The 21408-nt window shown below is 36.4% G+C and overlaps 10 protein-coding genes across 10 annotated transcripts; 5 read left to right on the top strand and 5 right to left on the bottom strand.

The window, feature by feature from the left end:
* Nucleotides 1–378: 378 nt before the first annotated feature.
* FDP41_012019 (uncharacterized protein) lies at nucleotides 379–1407 on the top strand (the record flags this gene model as incomplete). Its single annotated transcript, XM_044702493.1, has 1 exon — nucleotides 379–1407. One exon carries the CDS (start codon nucleotides 379–381, stop codon nucleotides 1405–1407), a length of 1029 nt encoding a protein of 342 aa, XP_044566871.1.
* Nucleotides 1408–2202: 795 nt separating this feature from the next.
* Nucleotides 2203–3150, bottom strand: FDP41_012018 (uncharacterized protein; the record flags this gene model as incomplete). Its single annotated transcript, XM_044702492.1, has 1 exon — nucleotides 2203–3150. One exon carries the CDS (start codon nucleotides 3148–3150, stop codon nucleotides 2203–2205), a length of 948 nt encoding a protein of 315 aa, XP_044566870.1.
* Nucleotides 3151–3620: 470 nt separating this feature from the next.
* On the bottom strand, nucleotides 3621–3929 carry FDP41_012017 (uncharacterized protein; the record flags this gene model as incomplete). The annotated part of the gene is made up of 1 exon (XM_044702491.1): nucleotides 3621–3929. The coding sequence occupies one exon, from the start codon at nucleotides 3927–3929 to the stop codon at nucleotides 3621–3623; it is 309 nt and encodes a 102-aa protein (XP_044566869.1).
* Nucleotides 3930–4030: 101 nt separating this feature from the next.
* Nucleotides 4031–5932, bottom strand: FDP41_012016 (uncharacterized protein; the record flags this gene model as incomplete). Its single annotated transcript, XM_044702490.1, has 2 exons — nucleotides 4031–4834; nucleotides 4976–5932. 2 exons carry the CDS (start codon nucleotides 5930–5932, stop codon nucleotides 4031–4033), a joined length of 1761 nt encoding a protein of 586 aa, XP_044566868.1.
* A 193-nt stretch (nucleotides 5933–6125) lies between these two features.
* FDP41_012015 (uncharacterized protein) lies at nucleotides 6126–8114 on the bottom strand (the record flags this gene model as incomplete). The annotated part of the gene is made up of 1 exon (XM_044702489.1): nucleotides 6126–8114. The coding sequence occupies one exon, from the start codon at nucleotides 8112–8114 to the stop codon at nucleotides 6126–6128; it is 1989 nt and encodes a 662-aa protein (XP_044566867.1).
* Nucleotides 8115–8269: 155 nt separating this feature from the next.
* Nucleotides 8270–10709, bottom strand: FDP41_012014 (uncharacterized protein; the record flags this gene model as incomplete). The annotated part of the gene is made up of 4 exons (XM_044702488.1): nucleotides 8270–8815; nucleotides 8978–9803; nucleotides 9907–10224; nucleotides 10402–10709. 4 exons carry the CDS (start codon nucleotides 10707–10709, stop codon nucleotides 8270–8272), a joined length of 1998 nt encoding a protein of 665 aa, XP_044566866.1.
* A 562-nt stretch (nucleotides 10710–11271) lies between these two features.
* FDP41_012013 (uncharacterized protein) lies at nucleotides 11272–13209 on the top strand (the record flags this gene model as incomplete). The annotated part of the gene is made up of 1 exon (XM_044702487.1): nucleotides 11272–13209. One exon carries the CDS (start codon nucleotides 11272–11274, stop codon nucleotides 13207–13209), a length of 1938 nt encoding a protein of 645 aa, XP_044566865.1.
* A 512-nt stretch (nucleotides 13210–13721) lies between these two features.
* FDP41_012012 (uncharacterized protein) lies at nucleotides 13722–15632 on the top strand (the record flags this gene model as incomplete). Its single annotated transcript, XM_044702486.1, has 1 exon — nucleotides 13722–15632. The coding sequence occupies one exon, from the start codon at nucleotides 13722–13724 to the stop codon at nucleotides 15630–15632; it is 1911 nt and encodes a 636-aa protein (XP_044566864.1).
* A 212-nt stretch (nucleotides 15633–15844) lies between these two features.
* Nucleotides 15845–19069, top strand: FDP41_012011 (uncharacterized protein; the record flags this gene model as incomplete). Its single annotated transcript, XM_044702485.1, has 1 exon — nucleotides 15845–19069. One exon carries the CDS (start codon nucleotides 15845–15847, stop codon nucleotides 19067–19069), a length of 3225 nt encoding a protein of 1074 aa, XP_044566863.1.
* A 197-nt stretch (nucleotides 19070–19266) lies between these two features.
* Nucleotides 19267–21309, top strand: FDP41_012010 (uncharacterized protein; the record flags this gene model as incomplete). Its single annotated transcript, XM_044702484.1, has 1 exon — nucleotides 19267–21309. The coding sequence occupies one exon, from the start codon at nucleotides 19267–19269 to the stop codon at nucleotides 21307–21309; it is 2043 nt and encodes a 680-aa protein (XP_044566862.1).
* Between the last annotated feature and the right edge of the window lie 99 nt (nucleotides 21310–21408).

Genomic DNA, 21408 nt, shown 5'->3' with positions numbered 1-21408 from the left:
ATCGGTGGATGCTTATTGAATATATTTAATATTTATAACTACTCTGGAAACAGAAATGAAGAAGAAGAAAATATCTTACTCGAGAAATTATCTGAAACCCTATCAACCCTAAATCACCAACCAATAATAGTGATTGGTGACATGAATTTTAGTTCAGAAGGAAATGCTTACAAAGACACCAAGTGGAAAACATTTATGGACCAACATAACCTAAAAGAAAGAGAAACTATAATTCCATCCTACATCAGAAAATACACATCACAAAACAAAATATTAGAAACAATCTCAAGACCTGACCACCTATTCCACTAAAGTCACATTGAAATAGAACATGAACAAGCTTTACCACTCGTCACAACAAATGACCACATACCAATCATGTTCAAATTTAAATTATTAATTCCAACAACCTGGAAACGAATAATCAGCGATGAACAAAGTATTGCAAAAAAACTCGAAGAAATTTTGAAATCTCTTCCCGTCAACAATAGTGAATTGAAAAAACTCAATCATGAGATCAAGAACCAATCTCATAAACCACATCCTATTAAGGGATTTAAGGAATCTGAAATCATTACCAATTTGAAACAACAGCTCCATAATCTCCATGAACAGAAATTATCCGAAACAACCCAAGATGAATCCACTATCAAAAGATCTATAAAGGAAACAAAGAAGAAACTCAAAGAACAATATAACCTTGAATTTGCGAAATATAGAAAAAAGTTCATAGATTCCATTAATAACAAACACACCAAAGGAATCCACAACTTCGATCACCATCTCAAATACAAGGAAATTGATTGGAATTCAACCAAAATAACAAAAGAAGGAGCTGTGAACTACTTTAAAAACAAATTCACCTCAAAACTAGATGACAAAACAGAAATTAAATTTAAACCAGGTGAATCAACAGTTAAAGAAGGACCGTCCAACATTACAATAACTAAAGAAGATGTTACGGACGCGTTGAAAAGAATGAAATCAACAACACAAGGGGTAGATTTCACAACAAAACAGATATTTGAAAATATCAATCCCAATATATTAGCATCAGCATTTAATGACATGATCCAAAATCAAGACATCCCAATATGCTGGAAACAAGGATGGGTTAAATTAATCGGAAAAAAAGATATAATCACAGACTACAAAGATCTAAGACCAATCACAATCATGAATATTGGATATAGACTCCTATTCAACATTATAACATTCAAACTTAAAGATTGGGCCGAATCAAATATCAACATTAGACAACAAGCATTCACCCAAAATCGAGAAACAACAAATCACTGCATCCTCATACAAGCCCTCATTAACAAATTCAAAAAGAAAGGATTCATTCTAACCAATATAGATATTGCTGCTGCATATGATTCCATTGAACTCAAAAATGTCAATTGACATGGCGCTCACTCACTGCAAATTCCCCCAAGAACTTTAAAACTTCATCATTAATGCTTACTCAAATCATCAAATCCAAATAGAATGGAATCAGAAAAATCCACCAAGACAAGAGGAATTCCACAAGGATGTCCTCTAGCTCCTCTAATCTATAACTGCATCTCCCAAATGATCATTGATAAAATAAATGAAAGAGAAAAACTCTCAATCACTCCACAAGATCTAGACATTGATGATATTGCCACACTCTGTTTTGCCGATGACATGTCAATTATCAATTCTAACATGTTACTCTCCACAACAAAAGACTCAAGAAAATTAACAGATGGTTCAAACAAATATTCCTAGAAATTAATCCATCCAAATCAGTTACAACTTAGCGAAATAAGTATCAATTTACTATCAAACCCTAAATACCGAGGACCATTTCTCCCCCTTAAAACTGAATTTGAAGTCCTCAAAAAATCTAAAAACCTACAAATCACCATCATCAAAGTTAAAGGCCACCAAAATAGTGGTCATTCATTCATGTAGACAAATTAGCCAAAAAAGGATGCACATTAGGAAAATTGATCCACAATAGCTTTTTGATACATACATAAATCCACCACGAGTAGGATCAACTCCAAGCGATTTAGTTATGGATTAATATCCCTTTATGCACTGACCAATCAGATTTAAATCCCATACACTTTTCAAAAAGAGAAAAATGATGACAGGCAATATCTTTAATCTGAGAGCTATTGAATCCAGTAATTGATTTGCATAGAGAAGTGTCTACTAATAAATCAGTAATTATCTCTTCTTTTTTTTGGGAGGTGTTGATTCAGCATCATTGTCAGTTGATTTGTCAGTAGATTTGTCAACATTAGATTTCTCAGATTCACGTTCATATGTATACGCACCATCTTCGTCAGATTTCTTCGCCATTTTGTTCCAGCTGCTTGGAGATGAGAGTTTACCTAAAGTTGAAAACATACAATCCATACTGCAAAACGACATATAAATCTTCTTTTTCTTATTTCGAGTACCGGATGTTGGATTACCCCAAACACTGATGACGTTCTTGTTAATTACTTTGGGTTGTTTGTTAATACCTTGATTACATAAAGTGCCGCCTGAGCATAATACTTGTTCAACATCTTCACCAACACTTGTGTCATTTACGTCCTTCGGAAATCGTTTCTCAATTATTTTGAGGAAATTCTGATCTCTGTAGTGCTTTGGTTTGCACACTGGTATTTTATCCACACCATTAGCGTGACTAATTTGAATAATATGAGAACAAGCGTTATGTTGATATGCACAGGAAGTGATATGTTTGTTGACTGCTAAACAACATTGAGCTGCTTCCTCATCACCAGAATCTACATCAATAACGTCTTGCTTTCTTTTTTTTGGTGTGGTATTAGTGATGGGTTCAGTAGAGGGGGTTGATGATTGTGATGCTCCAACATTATTTGTTGCTTCATACCCATACATCTGTTTTCTATAGTCAACACATTTAGCAACATGAAGCAACATTTCACTATAGCTCATCTCTGTTTTACAAACAGGACAAACCGGTTTTTGTTTCTCTTCTAAATACGAATCTTCTACAAAGTTGTAAAAAGACTTCGCTTCTGCTTGCGGTAAATCGAAAACGCTAAAACGCTTTGATGGTGGAAGATAAGATACTTTTAGATTCCCAAACTGTGACCAATCAAAATTGTTTTGTGATGAATTTCCCTGCTGTGTATTCATGGAGCAATGCGGAGCGAACAAGAGCAATCAAAAGCAAATATTTTTTTTGATCAAACAGCTGTCGATAGTCGTCAAAAGCGGTCCAAAGGAATGCCGGATCACATTAAGTGGATGAATCAGATGGAAGCGATTCTAGGTTCTGAAATAATGCCTTCTTGAATATGCAGTCAATGTTAGTTGGCAATGGAAGAGCTAGTGGATGATGTGAAAATTAAATTGTAAATTATGCCAATTAGCTTTTGAAAAAGTTCGTGTTTGATGTTTGACAATCTATTTGTGAAAATGGTTGTTTATAAAGATGTTGCATTTTGATAGGAGATAGGAACGGCACCAACGAGAAAAATTAAATATTATTAATTGTATTGTTATAATAATGATATTCGCTTGATTCAATTTTGGAACAAATTCATTTTCAATTCTCGGAACCATATTGAAAAAACAATCCAACTATGATGATGAAACAACACACGTTATTGATCCTTCGGAGTAAGAGAAACACCAGCCATTGCTGCCGAATTTTTCAATAAATCATGCAATGTTGGTTCATATTTTCCGACCTTATACATTTGTATCAATTCCGAATACTCCTTTAATGATGTAATGTATTGTTCATAGAGTTGAGCCTTTCGATACATTTCCGGATTCGTCTTAATTTCTCTAAATTGCTTTTGAAAATATTTCAATGATTCCGTACTACCCGTTAATTCTCTTGTCGTTCTCAAAATACGATAAATATTTCGATAGGTTTTCAACACAGCATCCCGAGAAAGTGATGACATTTTTTTTAATTTTTTAAAATATTGGAGTTGAAAACAAGAAGTAACTTCTTCATGAAACGAACAAGTATAGTTTTACACAAGTGATCCATATTAATAAACATTTAATGGGTAGTTATTAAGGTAATGTCAGAGAATTGAGTGTTTGACATTAATTCAGTAAGAAACCTTTCAATTTCCTTATTGACTTCTCTAATGAAGAAGGCACTGTCACTCCATGCAGAGGAGCACGCTTTCCAACCTTTTGTGGCAATGGAACGGTATTTATCAAAACAAGCGAGTCGGGTGATGACTTGCACACTCTCAGAATTGCCATTATTGGAGTCAAAGAATGAGGAGTCTTCCTCCTCTTCTGAAGAATGGTTTGCATGACTGTCATTGTCACTCTCGTAATTTCTTCGATTCCGAGGGGGGTTTGAAAAATCACCTAAAACCCCATAGAAATTTGAACCAGCTCCGTAAATATCGCCACGATGAGTCACAAAATATGCGAAATCTGATCCACACTCAATGGAAGTCACAAACGTATTCAGTGTATCAAAAAATCCAATTCGTGTGGGTGAAGTGTATGAAAATTCGTCACTATTCAACTCAGCAGAGCTTGTCGAAAATCCAAAATATCCACAAATATATACTTGTCCAGAGAGAGTTAAAAACATGGTAAAATTTTCTCCACATTTGATGGAAATAATTTCACAATCTGTGAAAGGTGGAATTTGAGAGAGGCCTGGTATGAGTTCTGTACTTCCAAGACCACATTGTCCAAGTAAGTTGTTACCTGCAGCGTAGAGGGCACCGTCTTTCTTTTTGAAAATAGTATGTGTACCTCCGCAATGTACACTCTCAACTCCAGTGAGAGGCAATTGCAAAGGAACAGAAACTTCATCCTTATAGACTCCAAGCTTTCCCTAATAAAATGTGTTTAGTTCATGGAAATTAATGAAATTGTTCATATGGTATATCGTACAATGGTAAGCATTGGTAGAATCGTGACAACAAACTCGAGGATGATTCAAAACATTGGATCCAATGATTCACTCAATACTTACATATCCATTGTCACCACAGCAAAAAACCTTTCCAAGATTTGTAATGAAAAATGAGCAATTCACTCCACACACTACACTCTCCACAATATCTCCATTGTTCACACTCACCCTTATCAATTGCTCTGTGAATTTCTTTTTTGGAAGTCCAAGCTCAAAATGCTTATTCGATCCAAGTCCATACAGTTTCTTCTTTTTAGTCAACACAAAGAAGTGTTGATTTCCTAGAGCCACTTGTTCAATGAAATCGTCGTCATCCTTCCAATGGAATGGAACTGCAGTTGGATTCGAGAGCGGTGGAAATAATTCGTCTTGTGGCTGCTGTTTCTTCTTATCTGACTTTTTCTTGGGTTTCTTCTTTGGTTTCATTTCTCCTCCACACACATAAAAGTGTTTTCGAAAATTCGTCAAAAAGACAGTATATCCTCTCTCGTCATTGCTTAGTGTGTGAATTGATTCCACACGTTCATAGCCCTCCTTGACACCACACGATCTCAGAATTGGATTTAAATATTTTGGATATGAAATTGCATGAACGTTTTGCGATGGAAACCCAAGACAAGACGTTTCATTTCTTCCCAATGCAAGTATAATAGTTTTTGTAATATCTTTTTTTGTAACAATTTGATCACCACTCAATAATGCTGAGTTGTAATACGTGGCATATAAATCCGATGTTGCTGATGCTTGCTGATCATCTTGATCATCTTCATCCGACACTAAACGAGAAGCCTTTAAAACACCACATTTAAATTTTGAGGAATATCCCGACGATGATAATGCTGGTGCTAAATAGAATGGTTGTTTAGATTCATTTACAAGGGCACCATTTTTCAAGTGGTCATCACCACCAGCACCACCACTACTCGAAGAGGTGCTCTTTATGTTCGTCTTCTTGTTGTTGTTCGTTAGGTCGGCAGCATCTTTGTGCCGATCTGATAGTTGCTTTGGTTGCAGCATTTTTTTTTAATTTCTGAATCGATTTCTGATCGCGCGATTGGTTTTGCAAGATTTTCCTCGTTTCCACTCTGAAATTGATCCCTTATGTCTTCTTTGCTCGTGTTCTAAAATAGATTTTCCTCTTCTCCAAGCAGACTTGATGCTTGTTTTATGCTTGCTCAAAAAGAACCAATTTTCTCTATTCATCAGTTGTTCACACATAACATTTCACAAAGCATGGTTTTTTTGGTTTTGCAATGCCAATGACTGAGTAATCTGGTTCTTCTAAGGGAGTTGCCAAGGTTGGTGGAGGATTATTCAAAGAAGAAGCAACTTCTCCACCAAATAAGGCCAATACACATCCCACAATACACTTGCTCTGAATGATTGCAATCTTTGCTCCCAAACAGACGTGTTTACCTGCAGAGAAGGCATGAAATCCCTGATTGAAAGGTTGAAGATTGGAAGAGCAAGTACTATTGGTAGATTTGGTTGTGGACCTATACGTTATAGGTGTTGTTGACGAGTCGGTTGATTCAGAACTCGAGGCCATGAATCGTTCTGGAATGAACTCGTAAGGATTTGGAAATATTTCTTCATCATGATGATAATGAAAAGGTGAGAGAGCAAGGAAATGATCTTTTCCCATTGGAAGTTTGTATTCAATCTCCACCTCCTCTACGCAGCAGCAGCATGGAGGGTTTTCTTTTCCATGTTCATGATGATTAATGCTCATCATCCTACGATTCAAGACGTGTGCCTTGAGGGTCAAAGGTTTCATCACTTTCCGCAAGACTAGTGGACCTGTGAATCTTCGCAATGTTTCTTTCACACAACTTTCTGCATAGTTGGCATGTCGTGCATAATACAGAACAAATTCGGTGTTGAAAAAACATGAACTTTTTGAAAAGTTGTCCAACTCTTCTTCATGTTTGAATACCTTACTAATGGTGGTGGTAGTGCGTGTAAATTCTTGGTAGAGTTTTTCAATTTCTTTCATGTATTTCACTTGACAAGACTTTTCATTCAATACAGAGAGAAGAGTATAGGCAGAGGATTTACACACGGTAGATCCAGCATAAATCATGACCAAGAGTTTGGCACACATGGATTGAAATTTCGAGGAATAGTTCTCAAAGATTTCATTCCAGGAGAGTGTGGAGGTGCCATTTGCATTGGAGATCTCTTCGCCATTTTGTGGTTGTTTTTGTGTTGATTGTGCTGTTATTAAGGAATTACGTAATTCGGTGGAGAGAATTATCAATACATCCAACCTTTGCTGTGACTCACGAGGATTATCACTTGCTTCATGCTCTTGAAAATCATTGACGGTGTTCTTCCATTGTTCAAGTTCTTGTTGTGATGGCGGATTGGGTGGATGATCTCTTGCAATTAAAATGTCACGTATTAATTTTGTAAATTCAAGAAATGCATGTCGACCCTCCCTTACATTCGAAAACAACACTTGAAATGCTGAAGGAAGTGAAAGAGCAATACCCTCGAGTCCATGATTCATTTTAGGGAATACCTCTAAGAGTCTCTCTCGAAATTCTTCATTCGTTCCCAATTCTTTGGCCACAATCGATGAAGCATTAATTAAAAGAACAAGCTCAGTAAATAATTGCATGGGATCGAAAATGAAAGACCGTTCATTGTCAATTTGAAGATCTTTCTTTTTTGATAAATGTTCCAAACTGAAAAATCTCTGTAAGTGAAATGAAATAATTTCCACATAATCTTCCAATTTGGGAATAATTTTGTGTTGCATCATTTTCAATTGCTTCATTGATTTTGCTGAGAAGGTTTCCATTTCAATCACATTAAATGGAAGTATCGTTTGAAAGAAGTCGTTAAATACATGATAAAAACTAATGGCTTCTTCCGAAGTGTTGTAAAAGAATTGTGGAAAATTCGGAACAGATTCGATGGATGAAATCATGGTAACGTACTTGTTGGCCAACTTGAGTGTGAAGAGGCCTTCATGCGATTGTTGTTGTTCTTTTTGCACTCGATTGAGAAATGAAATGGGATCGCGAAGGTAATCTAGAGCACATCCAAGAAAAGGAATGTAGGAAGAAACGATGGGTGGAGTTTTCAAAGATGACGAATGAGAGGTTTTCAGAGATTTCCGTTCTTTGGTTTTCAAAAACAAGAGGGCCACAATAATGATAAAACCAATGATGGTGACTGTCACTTCGAACATTTTTTATACCACGTTTTATCAAGGAAACCTTTCGATTGGTAATTTTGTCCATTTTCCACACTTGAAGATTATCTTGAAATAAATAACACAGATTAAGGTTTATTTTGGTGTGAATAATATTCACATATGTAAAGAGTAGTACATTTGAAAATGGTTTAGTGTTGGTGATGATGATGAATTGGACGGAGTTTTGGTTCCTCATCTTCCAGAGAAAGCTCCCAGTCATGGTGAGGAATCAAAGCAGGACGAAGTGAAATGGTGACACATGTAATGTTTTCCTTTTGACATTCAGAGTACAAGTGGGATTCAACGTCGGTAGAGACAGCTGAAGTACATTCGTCCAAAATTGCATATGCTGGCTTGTGATACAATAATCGAGCGACAGCCAATCTTTGTTGTTCTCCCAACGAAAGAATGTCATCCCAGTTCTTTTCCTTGTCCCATCCTTCTCTGTCGGCAATATATGCAATTCTGACTCTACGAAGGAAGTCCTTCAATTGATCATTTGTGAATTGTTTCGATTTTTCACTGTTAGGGTCGTCTGGATAAATAATTTGTTCTCTCAAAGTACCATAGATATTGTAGGGTTTTTGAGGAATGTAATAAATATCTGAGGTTTTTGTATTCTCGGCACCGCCTGGCTTTTGAATCTTGCCAGAGTCAGCGTACCACAATCCTGCCAAGACTCTGAAAATAGAGCTCTATGTGTGCATCAAAAAGAGCATATCATGCGAAGGAATGCATGTAAACATACAAGTAGGTATTTCACGATTGGGCACATTTCAACATTGAAAAAAGTATCAATCATGACAACAATGGATCAAATTCGATCATGTCAATATTCAGATCGCATCACAACTTACCTTACCAGTACCGTTTGGGCCAGTAATGAGGACATTGTTTCGTTTCTCAGGGGTTGTCTTTAACACTTCAAATGAAAGATTCTTCACCAAGGTATGTCCATCTGGTGTGGACAAGTGGACCTTATCAAATTTGATGGTTTCACCTGCGACCATAGTGTTTGCCTTCTTTTCCTTATCTACTTTTTCAATCGTGTCAATAGTTTCTAACAAATGGCAAATGTTAGCGGCATAACCTGAGGTTTCTGACAAACGTGTATGCAAGTGAATGATTTCACCAACAGCTGTGAATTCGTGAGAAACGACAGCTGCCAAATATCTCAATACTCTGGCCAATTCAATCTGATCAGCATTCTTTAACATTCCAAAGAATACAGGATACATGGCAATGAGCCAACTCACCGCTTGTGGGAAGTTGAAAACAAAGAAGTCGTTAAAGAATCCGAATAACCATTTGGCTCTAATGAGCAATCTCTTGTGATTGAACAAATTCCAGAATGCTTCATCTGAAACATTTCTTTCCAATTGGTCACCAGCATAAAATGCAATGGACTCACCGTTAGTGGCTGTTCTGTAGTGAGTATGTCTGAATTTACTTTCCAAGTCTTGCATTTTTGAGGTAAGTGTTCCAAATGGTGGTCTCAAAATGGCCATTGCAATGAAAGAGAAGGTCATGTAGCCCAAAACCACCAAAGGTCCACCAACACCAACAATATTCACAAATTGATATGTATACACAATGACGTCAGCAATTGGTTTGACCAAGTTGGCGTACAAGCCACAAATTCCTTCACAGAACTTGTCAACGTCTTGTGTGATGGTTTGATCACTTTTTGAATGGAAATTTTAATATCCACAAAATTGGGAAAACAGATCGCACGAGTTGAATATTATTCCATTTTTGACAAACCAGACCATTCAAAAATACTTACGGATCGTTGAGACCAGTATTCAAGTTTGCAGTCTTGTAGTACATCATATTTCTCAAGTATTTGCTGTGAATGTACTTGGTGAGAGAAATTCTCCATTCTAATTGAAGTTTGTTAATAAGGAACTTTAAACTTGGAGCCAACAAGGCAGAGGTAAAAGATAACAAGGTCGTATAACCAAGAATTGCCATGAAACTTTTGAAATCAAAATTCATGAGAGCACCAGACAATTCACCTGATAAACTACTCAACCAGTTGCTCACAAATGTTCTCATAATCACTACAACAGTCACTGCAATTAATTGCAGGAATTCCTTCGACCTGTCAATGTTGTCAATGATGGTATGGATCGTTATCGATGTGAGTCATATGTCGGAGTGATTGTGAAACGGAATTGGACATTCATCAGAATTTGATAGTAATTAATGTGTCGTATACATTTCGAAATCATATTGTATCAATATCACTCCAAAGCACATGATAAATGTTGACACTTACTTGATTGAAGGAACGACAATGGAAATGAGCAATTTCAATCTATTCAAGAATTGCATATCAATATTTGCTTTGATTGATTTTCTTCCTTTCGAGTCCTTATCGATTTGCTTGTTGAGATTTCTCTTAAACTTCCAATATTTGGCCAAGCCGATAATACCAGCGATACCCAAAATGCTACTAATTGATGCATACTTGATGTTCCTAGCATTCAAATGTTTGCCGCTAATGGCTTGGACTAATTCAGTGATACCAAACATGGTATCCTTGAGCGCCTCTGTAAGTGTTGGTTTACTATGTAAAGTCACCATTTTGTCTTGTTCAATTGATATTTAAATATTCTTCTATTTTAAATTTAACGAAACCCGAAATGATGATGAAGATAATGTAGGCTGTAAATTTCAAAAATATTTCGATGATAATCGGAGGAGGAGGAGGAGATTGATAAAATCTGATGATACACCAACAAACAACAGCAACAATTCTAGCCGTTGATGATGAAAAAAGATCAAAGACGAGCAAGGAACGAACGAACGAAAAACCGACCAGTCAGAGACAATTCAAACAAACGTTTCTTGATGCAAGAATGATGGTCGCTTCGGACGTGGCAGCGGCTTTTTTTTTCTCTTTATTTTCCAATTCTCCTTTCTTTTGTCCTCGAATTCATTCGCTTAAGCGAGAGAGACCTTTTGACTCGCTCGAAGAGAGAGAAATTCGTAGAAGTGATTGGACAATCCCTTGCAAATTTCAAAATTGTGAATAACAGGTTCTGTGTTTTGGAGAGGTGGAATACAACCAGGAAATTGCCGGCAACATGCGTGTACATTATAGGGTGCTCGGTGTGTGAATGGTCAATTTTCAAAGACTAGAAAAATGCGAGCAAGTTCACTTGTCAAGTTACTTGGTCTTTGCATTCTCTTCCTCGCAATAGTCTTCTTAGTGTTCTCTTTCTTTCATCATCAAAAGAGAGCAACAACTGTTTCTTCATCATTGAAAAATAATTATTTATTGTCCACCAAAAAGAAAGAATCAAAAAAGTGCATTTCATCATTACTAAATGTTACAGATGACGATTTTCAAAAAACAACGTTACTTTCCGATGATGAATTGACAAGACTCTCCAATGGACTTCCCATTTTGTTTCAATCGTTTGTCAACGTTGATGAAAAAGTGAAGAAATACATGAACAGTGTTGTCAAACGCCATTCGCATCATCGGCATGTTGAATTGACACGAGAAGAAATGTTAAATTATTTCTACGAGGGGAGAATTTGGAAAAAAGATTCATGTCATAGTACTGAATCCACGACAACAAACACTCCATTTCATTCCTCATTGGTCATTCCAGCCGATTATCTTGTAAAAAATTATGAACAAGTGAAAACACTTCTCACCACCAATGATCGAAATGATGGTGAAATGCACGATTCTTACATACTTCGATACAAAGATATACATTCATTTTGGGATAATGATTATTCCACAATTTTGGAACACAAAGCTCGAACAATCGTTGGAGAGTCATGCTGGAATACGAGACTCGTGTTCTTTTCTCCCATGTGGCAAATATTTCATTCGGGAGGTCCTCGAAAAGTTGGTGTGACACTCATTTCCGCTCTCAAATTGATTCGAAAACCCTTTAAATTTATTTACAATCTATCCGATCCAGAATTGTTACAAGCAGATGTCATTTACTCTTACAATCCATACAAGAATGCCGAAATTGTTCCAAAAATTCTACAAGCTCTTGAATTTTATTCAACAAGAAATAATTCTGCTACCACCACACGAGAATCTTCTTCTTTCATAAATCCAAATCTTCAAATGTTCATTGGACCTGTGGTAGCTCTGGATATCATTCAAAATCAATATAGCAAATTGGGAAATCGTTTGACATATCTTGCTGCCTCGCATTGGATCAAGAATGAATACGAATCTCAATTATCGAATACTCAAACTCGAGTGATGGTTCTTCCTACAGCTATCAATACCAAATTGTGGTCACCACCTTATTCAATATCATCATCATCATCAACCGGATTCAATATCATCAGTAACATGGAACAACAACCACCACAATCAACCTTCCAAAGAAAGGACGTTCTTTTATATGTGAAGAATTGTCCCTTTGATGTGAATCACATTCGATCACTCCTCAAACAATCCTTAACAAGTTTCTCTTCTTCTTCTTCAACAACATCACTTTCCAATGAGAATCATGCTCACAGGTCACCCGCATTCCCCGATGTAGAAACTCATGAAATTTCCTATCAACACAAGTATTCTGAAGAATACTTTTGGAACTTACTTTCACACAAGATTCGATTTGCAGTCGTGTGTACTGCTTTAGAAACTCAAGGAATTGCCTTACAGGAAATCATGTCCATGGATATTCCCTTATTTGTGTTATGGAAGCCCATGCATTCCTCTACATTAAAACAAGACCAATCATTCGATGAAACGACAAAAACCATGAGAAATTTGAAAGAATTACCAGAACCCATTTCTGTGCCTTATTTTGTGGAAGGTGTCACTGGAATGATTTGTAGAGATTTGACCAAATTTCCACACCTTCTCCAATTTGAATTTATTCCCAAATTGCCAAAATTTCAACCGAGAAAAGTCATGATCGATTGGTTCAACTATTTCGATATTGCTGTAGAATTTTTAAAAATCATTTGTCGACGAGAGGATTCGACAACAACAACACAGGAAAGAACAACTAATGCTGCTGCAAGGACTCGATTCGAAACATTTGAAAGCTATTTGAAGATGGTCAGAAACATTCAGTTTCACACTCATGGAACATAGGGATGATGAATTTTCTCATTCCTTAATGATGCCATAACGTTGACCATCGATGTCGATGAAAGAAAGAAACATCCGAGAGTCGTTCCACTCTCACTGATTCGGATAGTGATGGCTGGATTTACCCTCATTTGAAGAGATTCAAGGACTTGCGTGCTTGCCAATTTGGTGCCAAATGTCAACACGTAATGTTTTTGTCTTTTTCGAAAAAATTCCTTGAGAGTTGTGTTCCCTCATACTCTCTCACAATTTGACAGTCACCGGCAATACTCTTCCATTATTACCCGATAGTCATAGTCAGGATTGTCCATCAGAAACAACAACAACATTTTCAATTATCCGAAATTGTTGTTTTCATTCCACTCTCACTGATTCGGATAACAATTTTCATTTTCGATTCATCATCATCGAGTACGACGCTCGTAAAATTGTCTCTTGTTGTTTTTGTTGAATAACATTTTCGAAATTATTTCCTCTCTTTTCTCTCTCATCCTTCTCATTTCACATTTTTCAAAATGATGAAACATCATCAGCGTCATCTTTCCACGACCTCCACCGCCACCAATTATGGCCATCATCCAGAAGAAAGTACCGATGACGGTGACTCTCCTCTCACTCATCATTCACAACAACAACATTCGTTGAGGAACAATGAACCTTCATTGACAACCACAAGTGGTTTTCGAAATTTCCATCAAAATTTCTCGTCGGCAGCAACAACACTTCTTGTTAATCCCCAACACATGAAACGAGTGAAATTCATCACCATTGCTCTCATTGTTGTGACTTTCTTGTCCAGTTTTGTCTATTTTGTGAAATTCTTACCAAAGAAAGGAGATTTTTATTTACCTCTCGATGAAGAAATTGACAGACTGACAAAGGATCTCGATGTCTTGTATCGTCCCATGATTAATGTGGATGGAAATGGTGTAAACAAGTTTTTGAAACCTTATGATGAACAATTGAGTGTTTTCTCAACGAATGCCATTCAATTGGTGAGAAATAGAAGGAATTTTTTGAAAACAATGAATGGAAAAGATCGAATTCAATATTCACGTCACTTGTCCGAATTGGAAAAAATTCACAATATTTTACAAAAACAAATTGTGGAATATTTTGATTATGAGAGAGTTTGGGCAGGTCCTTCGAAATCAAGTTTTCAATTTACAGAAAATCCTTTTGACTCTCCTATCATTCCTGCTGATAAGTTTGTTGAAAATTATCAATTTTACAAGAATGAAATCATTCCAAAACATGAAGCTTACTTTTTATTGAAAAAAGTGCATCCAGTGAAGAGAGAATTAGATATTGTATCCATTTGGGACAATGACTATTCAGAAACCTTGTCAAAAATTGCTCGTCAAATTGTTGGTGAAACTTGTTGGAACAAGAAATTAGTTTTATTTGGTGAACATTGGCATACCTTTCACCAAGGAGGTCCAAGAAAGGTTGGAACTTATCAAATTGGTGCTTTGAAATTCTTGAAAAAAGATTTCATTTTCACCGATGATATTAATGACCCAAATTTATTGGATGCAGATATTGTCTATTCCTATAATCCACATCGCTATCGAGAGTTTATTAAAAAGTTGGTCTTGGGAATTCGAAACGGAAAGGTTGGATCACACACGAAAATATTCATTGGACCAGTCATTGCAGATAATTTAGTGAGAGATCACTATTCATTACTCGGTGATCGAGTGACACATTTAGCTGCTTCCCAATGGGTCAAAGATGTCGATTATGGTCCTAAAATTGGTGGAAAGGTCAAAATTCTCGTTCATCCCACTCCCATTAACACCAAAATTTGGTCACCCAGTGAAAAAGTCAATGTTTTTGACAAGAAAGACATTCTCTTCTATGACAAGAATTGTTACTACAGTCAAACTGAATTGCTGACCACATTCAAAACACTCCTGAATGGTTATCCTGATTTTAAGGATGCTAATTTTCATGTTGTGGATTACAACAAACGATACAGTGAAAATTATTTTCTGTCACTGTTGAAAGAAAAGATTCGATTTGCCATTGTTTGTGCCCGAACAGAGACACAAGGTGTTGCTTTGGAAGAAGTCATGTCCATGAATATTCCACTTTTTGTCATTTGGACACCAATGAATTTTGAAGTGGCACATGACCCAGTGGTGGTGCCATACTTTGTTCCAGGAATGTCAGGACTCATTAGTGGCCATCAAAATATCACCACTGTGTTTCCAACATTTATGCAAAAAGTGATTGATAATTCATTTAATCCTCGTCGATTTGTGGTGGAACTTTTTAACTACTTTAGTAATGTGATGGATTTTATGAATATTTTGTGTTATGGAGAAAGTCGATTTGAACCAAAGGAAAATTATTTGAGTGAACTGAAACGATTGACCAAGACCTATGTTCCAGATGATGATGATGAAGTGGTTCCGAATTGAGATTGAGCTTTTTTGATGGTGATTGAAAAATCTCATCATTGAAGCACACACCAAGTGAAAATATTTTTGTGTATTATTGAGTTGTAAAATTAATCCAAATTCGCAAGAGTTAGTTTCAATGCCACAGTACCCCAATTTGTCAAATTCCAAATAAATTTGAGTGAGTTTTCCTATTCCGATTCTTTGCTTTTTTGAATTTGCATTTCGAAAAAATGTCTTCATGTCAACAACAAGAGAATGTCATGGAACAAGATATTTTCATTTACATTCGAGCGAAAGAATTAATTGAATTGATAAAATCGTTGCATGCCGGATTTTCGAGAGGAATCATTCCCAGTCATGATCAGAATTTCGAAAATGATGATCGAATGATGCGAGGCTTGTACATTTATGGATCAAGTGTTTATGAAAATCGAATTTCTCTTTTGAGTGATCATCAAGAAAATTCCAATGAACAAGAAAATTCGCCAATGGAACGAAAATTTCAACAAGTTTTACGATTCCAAATGAATCCTCAAAAACACAACGATATTGATCTATTGTGTGTTCGAGATGAATTCTATCATTATGGAATGGAAGATTTAATTCATCCAAGTTATCGTGAAATGCAAGAAAGATGTAGTGAAAATCGAGATGTTTATATGGAACAAGATGTGACTTTACATTTTACAGTGAATGGATTTTACGGAGAGACTCAAGTGTGGTCGTCATTTGTTGTTGATGATTCTGATCATGAGAACAATAGCAAGTCAAAATTGAAAGAAATTCCACACAAAGTTCAAGTAGAAATTCACATCATGTCCACGAATTTGTTTGTACAATGTCTGAGACAACATAAGGGAATATTTTGTCAATACTTGTTTCTCGATCATGACACGTATATTCTAAAAGAAGAACAGACGATGAAATGGTTTCGAACCTTTTGGTTTCGAAATTTTCACTTTCATCGAAGACTCATGAGAAGAATGATGACACGAGAGGCTGATATTTGGTGTTATTCAAAAGCAAGAAGACATTTTACAGAATTGCCAAGTGTGGATGCCTCTGCTTCTGAGCTTGTCATTGACTATGATATTGAAAAAGGAAAAAAGAATTTGATTCATGGTATTAGATATTATTTATTTGCGAAACAAATGATTTCTTCATTAACTCTCTACGACTGGAGTGTGTGTAATGATTTGAAGAAGAGAGTCTTTTGCTCATCTCAATCAACAAACCTTTCCAATCAAAGTGATAACACTTTTAATGATTCTTCATGGAAGGATTGGTCTCGTTTCTTTGATCCTCTCTACAAAGAACATCGAGAGACCTTAACTCAACAAGTTCAGAGTTTCGTTGATGAAGCATTGCAATTGGCTTTACGAATGGAAAATTCTCAAGAAAGTTCCTTATCGAAAAATTCATTGCAAGAACAACATGATTTACTTTCCAAACCAGTAACAGCAACACCCACAACATCAACACATGGTTCCTTACTGTTGAAAATCATTGAATACTATGGACTTCAATACTTGTCTCTCAATTTTGGAATGGATATCATTCCCATTCTCTTTTTAAGGAATGGACAAGAGTTAAGTCTTGATGAGGGTTTGACCTGTCGTCCTCTCATTCAACAATTACTTGAAGGTTTAACACCATCTGCAGTATCTGGAACAGCATCAACCATGGATTCAACATGTCATCATAATAATTCTTTGAAAAACTATCTCCATAGAATCAATACCTTGTTATTAAGTCATGAGAAGGAGATGATGAACACACAATCTTCTTCCAAGGAGGACAATATGGAAAATAATTTCAGTGTCCTATTCAAAATTACTCAAAATAAGGAATTGGAACGAATGGAAGATAGTATTCATCGAAAAGCATTGAGAGAAGCAAATGGAATGATTGTCGAGTGGAATAGTGAAAAGCGTGGATTTTCAATTGTGGCATTTCCATTTTTGAAATTTTTCGATGAATTTCGAATGTTAAATGTCAACACCAAAAACAAGCACTTGTCAACCACTTGTTCATCAGTCAATCCTAAGAAACAAACGACAAAAAAGAAGAACCATTGCACAAAAGATCTTTTTTCCAACATTTCACACCTCCGAAAAGTTTACAAAAAACTCACAGGCAAATTATTCATCTTGTACGTTTACAATCACAAGTGGAGAATATCATACAAGGAAGAGGATGAAGAGCACTACTTTGATATTATTGCATCGCATTCACATCATCAGCACTGTGCAAATTCCAATAGTTGGGGACACAAATTTTGGAAAATTTTACATGCCAGCAAAAAAACCATGTCAAGTCTCTTCGAGTCGACGACAACGACGACGAATGTCAATTCTCTCAATCTTACGAAAAGAAATTTCATGTTGCAATTATTGTCCCATGAAGAGAGGTTGGTTCTCATTGGAGTTCGAAATATGGAAACACTCGAAGAAGAGGATCTCGAGGCGTATGAGCATGTTTTTGAGCACATACATCGAGAGGAAAATATTACTGAGCTATACCATGAAGCGAAACAACTCGAACAAGATTTACTTTATAAGAATTCTATTCATGGAAATTTGTCTGAAAACGATCAAAAGTTACTCCTTCTTCTGAAATTGCTATATTACAAATCGAATCAGTTGAATCCTCTTCGATACAGTGGTTATGTTTGTGTGGCCGAAAAGATTACACAACACAATCAAACACATTTCATTGAAAGACATCGATTGAAGATTGAGTCGACATTTTATTACAATCTTAATGAACTTGGGATTTGGAACGTTTCTGTTAATGTTCAAGATAATGCAATATTAGATCCACCAAACAAAGAAATTTCACATCAAGAAGGAGAATGTCAGATGTCAATGCCCAACCATTCGACTACAAAATTGTTCAATCGATGGAACGGCAATTTGCTGAGTCAGAATAATGAATTGTTATTGATTGAAATGGCTATTTCAATGCTTGGAAAGACAACGTCAACCTCAAATGAATCATCATCGAACCATGATCACACTCATCAATCAACAATAATAACCACAGCACATTCTGTCTCATCTGAAAGCGAGAAGAATCAAGTTCCCAAAACAACCATTGAGGAAATTATTTTCCAGAGAGAAATACGTTTCAATGAAAAGATTAAGGCCTTCTCTCCTCTCTATTTTCAAATGAAACGAGATTGGGAGGCCATTACCAACCTTTATGATCAATTTTATGAAGAACTTTGTCAAGAACTAGAAAAGGTGGAGAGAGAAATAGGTAATGAGAATTCTCAAAACAAATTCGTAGCACAGTTCTGTGAAGAAAAATTCTCTCTCGAAAACAAGACGCCCATTTTCAAGATGGTGGAACAACAATGCAGTCATTCGAGAGAGATTTTTCAATCTCCTCGTCGTGTCATGGATGCCAATAGTTTGGTGAAAATTTGGAAGAATTACTTGTCGCAATGTTGATAAAACTTGTAGAAGAAGGTATAGTGCGTGAAGTTGGATCAGTCTTTTCTGATTTATTAAACAGTTCAATGAACTTCAAATTTTGAACGTATGGCCCCCAAATGCCACTTTCAATAATTATTATTATTATTTGGTCGCTCCAACACAAATATTAATCAAAAGCTTCGTTTTTGAAAAGCGAGAAATTGAACAAAAAAATGTCCAATCCACAACAACACGAGCAAGATCATCTCCACGAAAAGGATGATGAAAGAGAATACCATATTTCTTCGTCTCCACTCTTACCCATTGACAAGGTCAATGAATGTAAACTTTATTGGAGAAATTTGATGCAATCCTCTTCATCCAATTCTCTCCTTCAGAACGCTTCCTATTTCAGACAACATCCAGAATATGCCATTGGTGATTATTTGGGCTTTCCATCTTATTACCATGCGGAAGCTTTTTACAACTATTGTCCCGATAAATTGGATACTCTCAATGTTTGGTCCTTCCTTCAAAAAACCGATCAATTTACTTCTGAAATCAAACAATTTAAAGAAAAGATCATGAAGATGAGTATCTTGGAGTTGATTGATATGGCTGAAAAGGATAATGCCAAAAAACTAGCCGAACTCACCTCTAATGTCCAGGAGGTCTATTACAAGTATATTCCAGCTATTCTTATTCACGGAAGATACACTCCTCAAAATGCTGCGTATTTGTTGTACCATTGGTTGAACTATGTCGATCAAAAGATGCAAGAATTGAAGAATGATGAATATGAATCATTGGTTTTTGCAAAGAGTATGCTCATTCAGAAATTGAAGCGCGCACTTGTGTGGAGAACCTACTGCGATGGAAAACTTGAAGACTTCTTGCAGAGTGATGAACAAAAAGATCCTCAACTTATTGCTTCCTGGATGAAGGATTCATTCAAACCATTGATTGGATTCCCAAAGGTCAAGTTGGAAGTTGTGAATAAGATTTTGACAGAGGCTGAAGTTCCTGCATTGGACGAAAAGGTCGATCTCAAATCGCTCTCTGACTACTATGTGTTATTGAACCGCTTGGAATCATTGTGTGGTGTCAATGAACATTCTGTAGTCTCCTACCGCGAACGCAAGAGATCCTCCTCAAAGAAGGATGATAATAATTATTATTATTATGGACCAAAGAAACATAATACCCTCACAGCAGTCTATAAGGGACTCAATCACAAGGAAAGAAAAGAAAAACTTCACAAATCCCTTCATCACTTCAGAAAGTACAATAGAGTCTTGTTGGTTGCTGGAAAGTTGAGAGGACGTCTCAGCAGATTCTTTGATGCCTATGTCACTGGATTGTGTGCCCGAATTGACAAGAGTGGAATGATCACACAAACCTTCTCTCCAGAATATTATCTCTTCGAGAATGACATTAAGACATTGGTGTCCGAGGACTCTAAATTCGACATACTTACTGTCTTGTTTGGTTGCATGGCTGTCAGTGAGTTTAGTGTGAGAAAGGCATTTACCATTGAAAGTCAAATGCAAGGAGGTTTAGATGAATTGTTGTCCTACTTGTTGACACTCATGCGTGGACGAGAGGAACAGACCAAGTGGGAAATTGTTGGCTCTGTTTTTCCCGTCGAGGATATCATGAATCGTATGAATGAGGAGACCAAGTCGTGCCTCTTGGCTCAATTCCTGTCCATTCAAATTCCTATTGCTAAATTCTTGGAATCGCAATGGTTGAAGGGAGTTGATAAGTGTACTCAAAAAGATATGATGGTTCCACGTAGAGGAACAACCGAGATCAATACTTCAGGATGGAACGCAGCAAGTGGAGCATGGAATAATGCCATTCGATTCATTAGGGCCATTTCCAAGTCCATGGGTCAAGAAGCTCCTCTCATCATGAAATGTATGAAATTGACAGCTGCCGATCAAATGCGATGGGCACAAATGGCTGGCAAAGAAGAACCCGACGACGTGCCAGTATTTAAAAAGCTCACTTTGGAGAAGCACATCACTCCGTGGGGAATTGTTTTAGAGACTGTTAAGGCCACTAAGGAAGACATTATTTCGGCATGTAAAGAGTGTAATGTTGATCCAAAGAAGTGGCTTGGTTATGCACAAGAAAGATCCACCGAATCCAAAATTCACCAGGACATGATTTGTGGTTGTGTGGTTCCTAATGTTGCGAGTGTGCAAATGTTGTTGAAATCATTAGGTGCATTTGGTTACAAGCCACAACCTCACGAGCAGCAGCAACAATAATAATTGCCTGGCGTTCTGTACGTGAATTATTATTCAATACATTAAGTAATTTATAATCAAACTGCAGTTAAATAATTTTCTTACTGATAGTGTGAACAT

Source organism: Naegleria fowleri, assembly GCF_008403515.1.
Source record: "Naegleria fowleri strain ATCC 30894 chromosome Unknown tig12, whole genome shotgun sequence".
Classification (NCBI taxonomy): Eukaryota; Heterolobosea; class Eutetramitea; order Acrasida; family Naegleriidae; genus Naegleria; species Naegleria fowleri.
The sequence above is the reverse complement of the archived record's forward strand: the minus strand, read 5'-3'. Positions and strand labels throughout refer to the sequence as shown.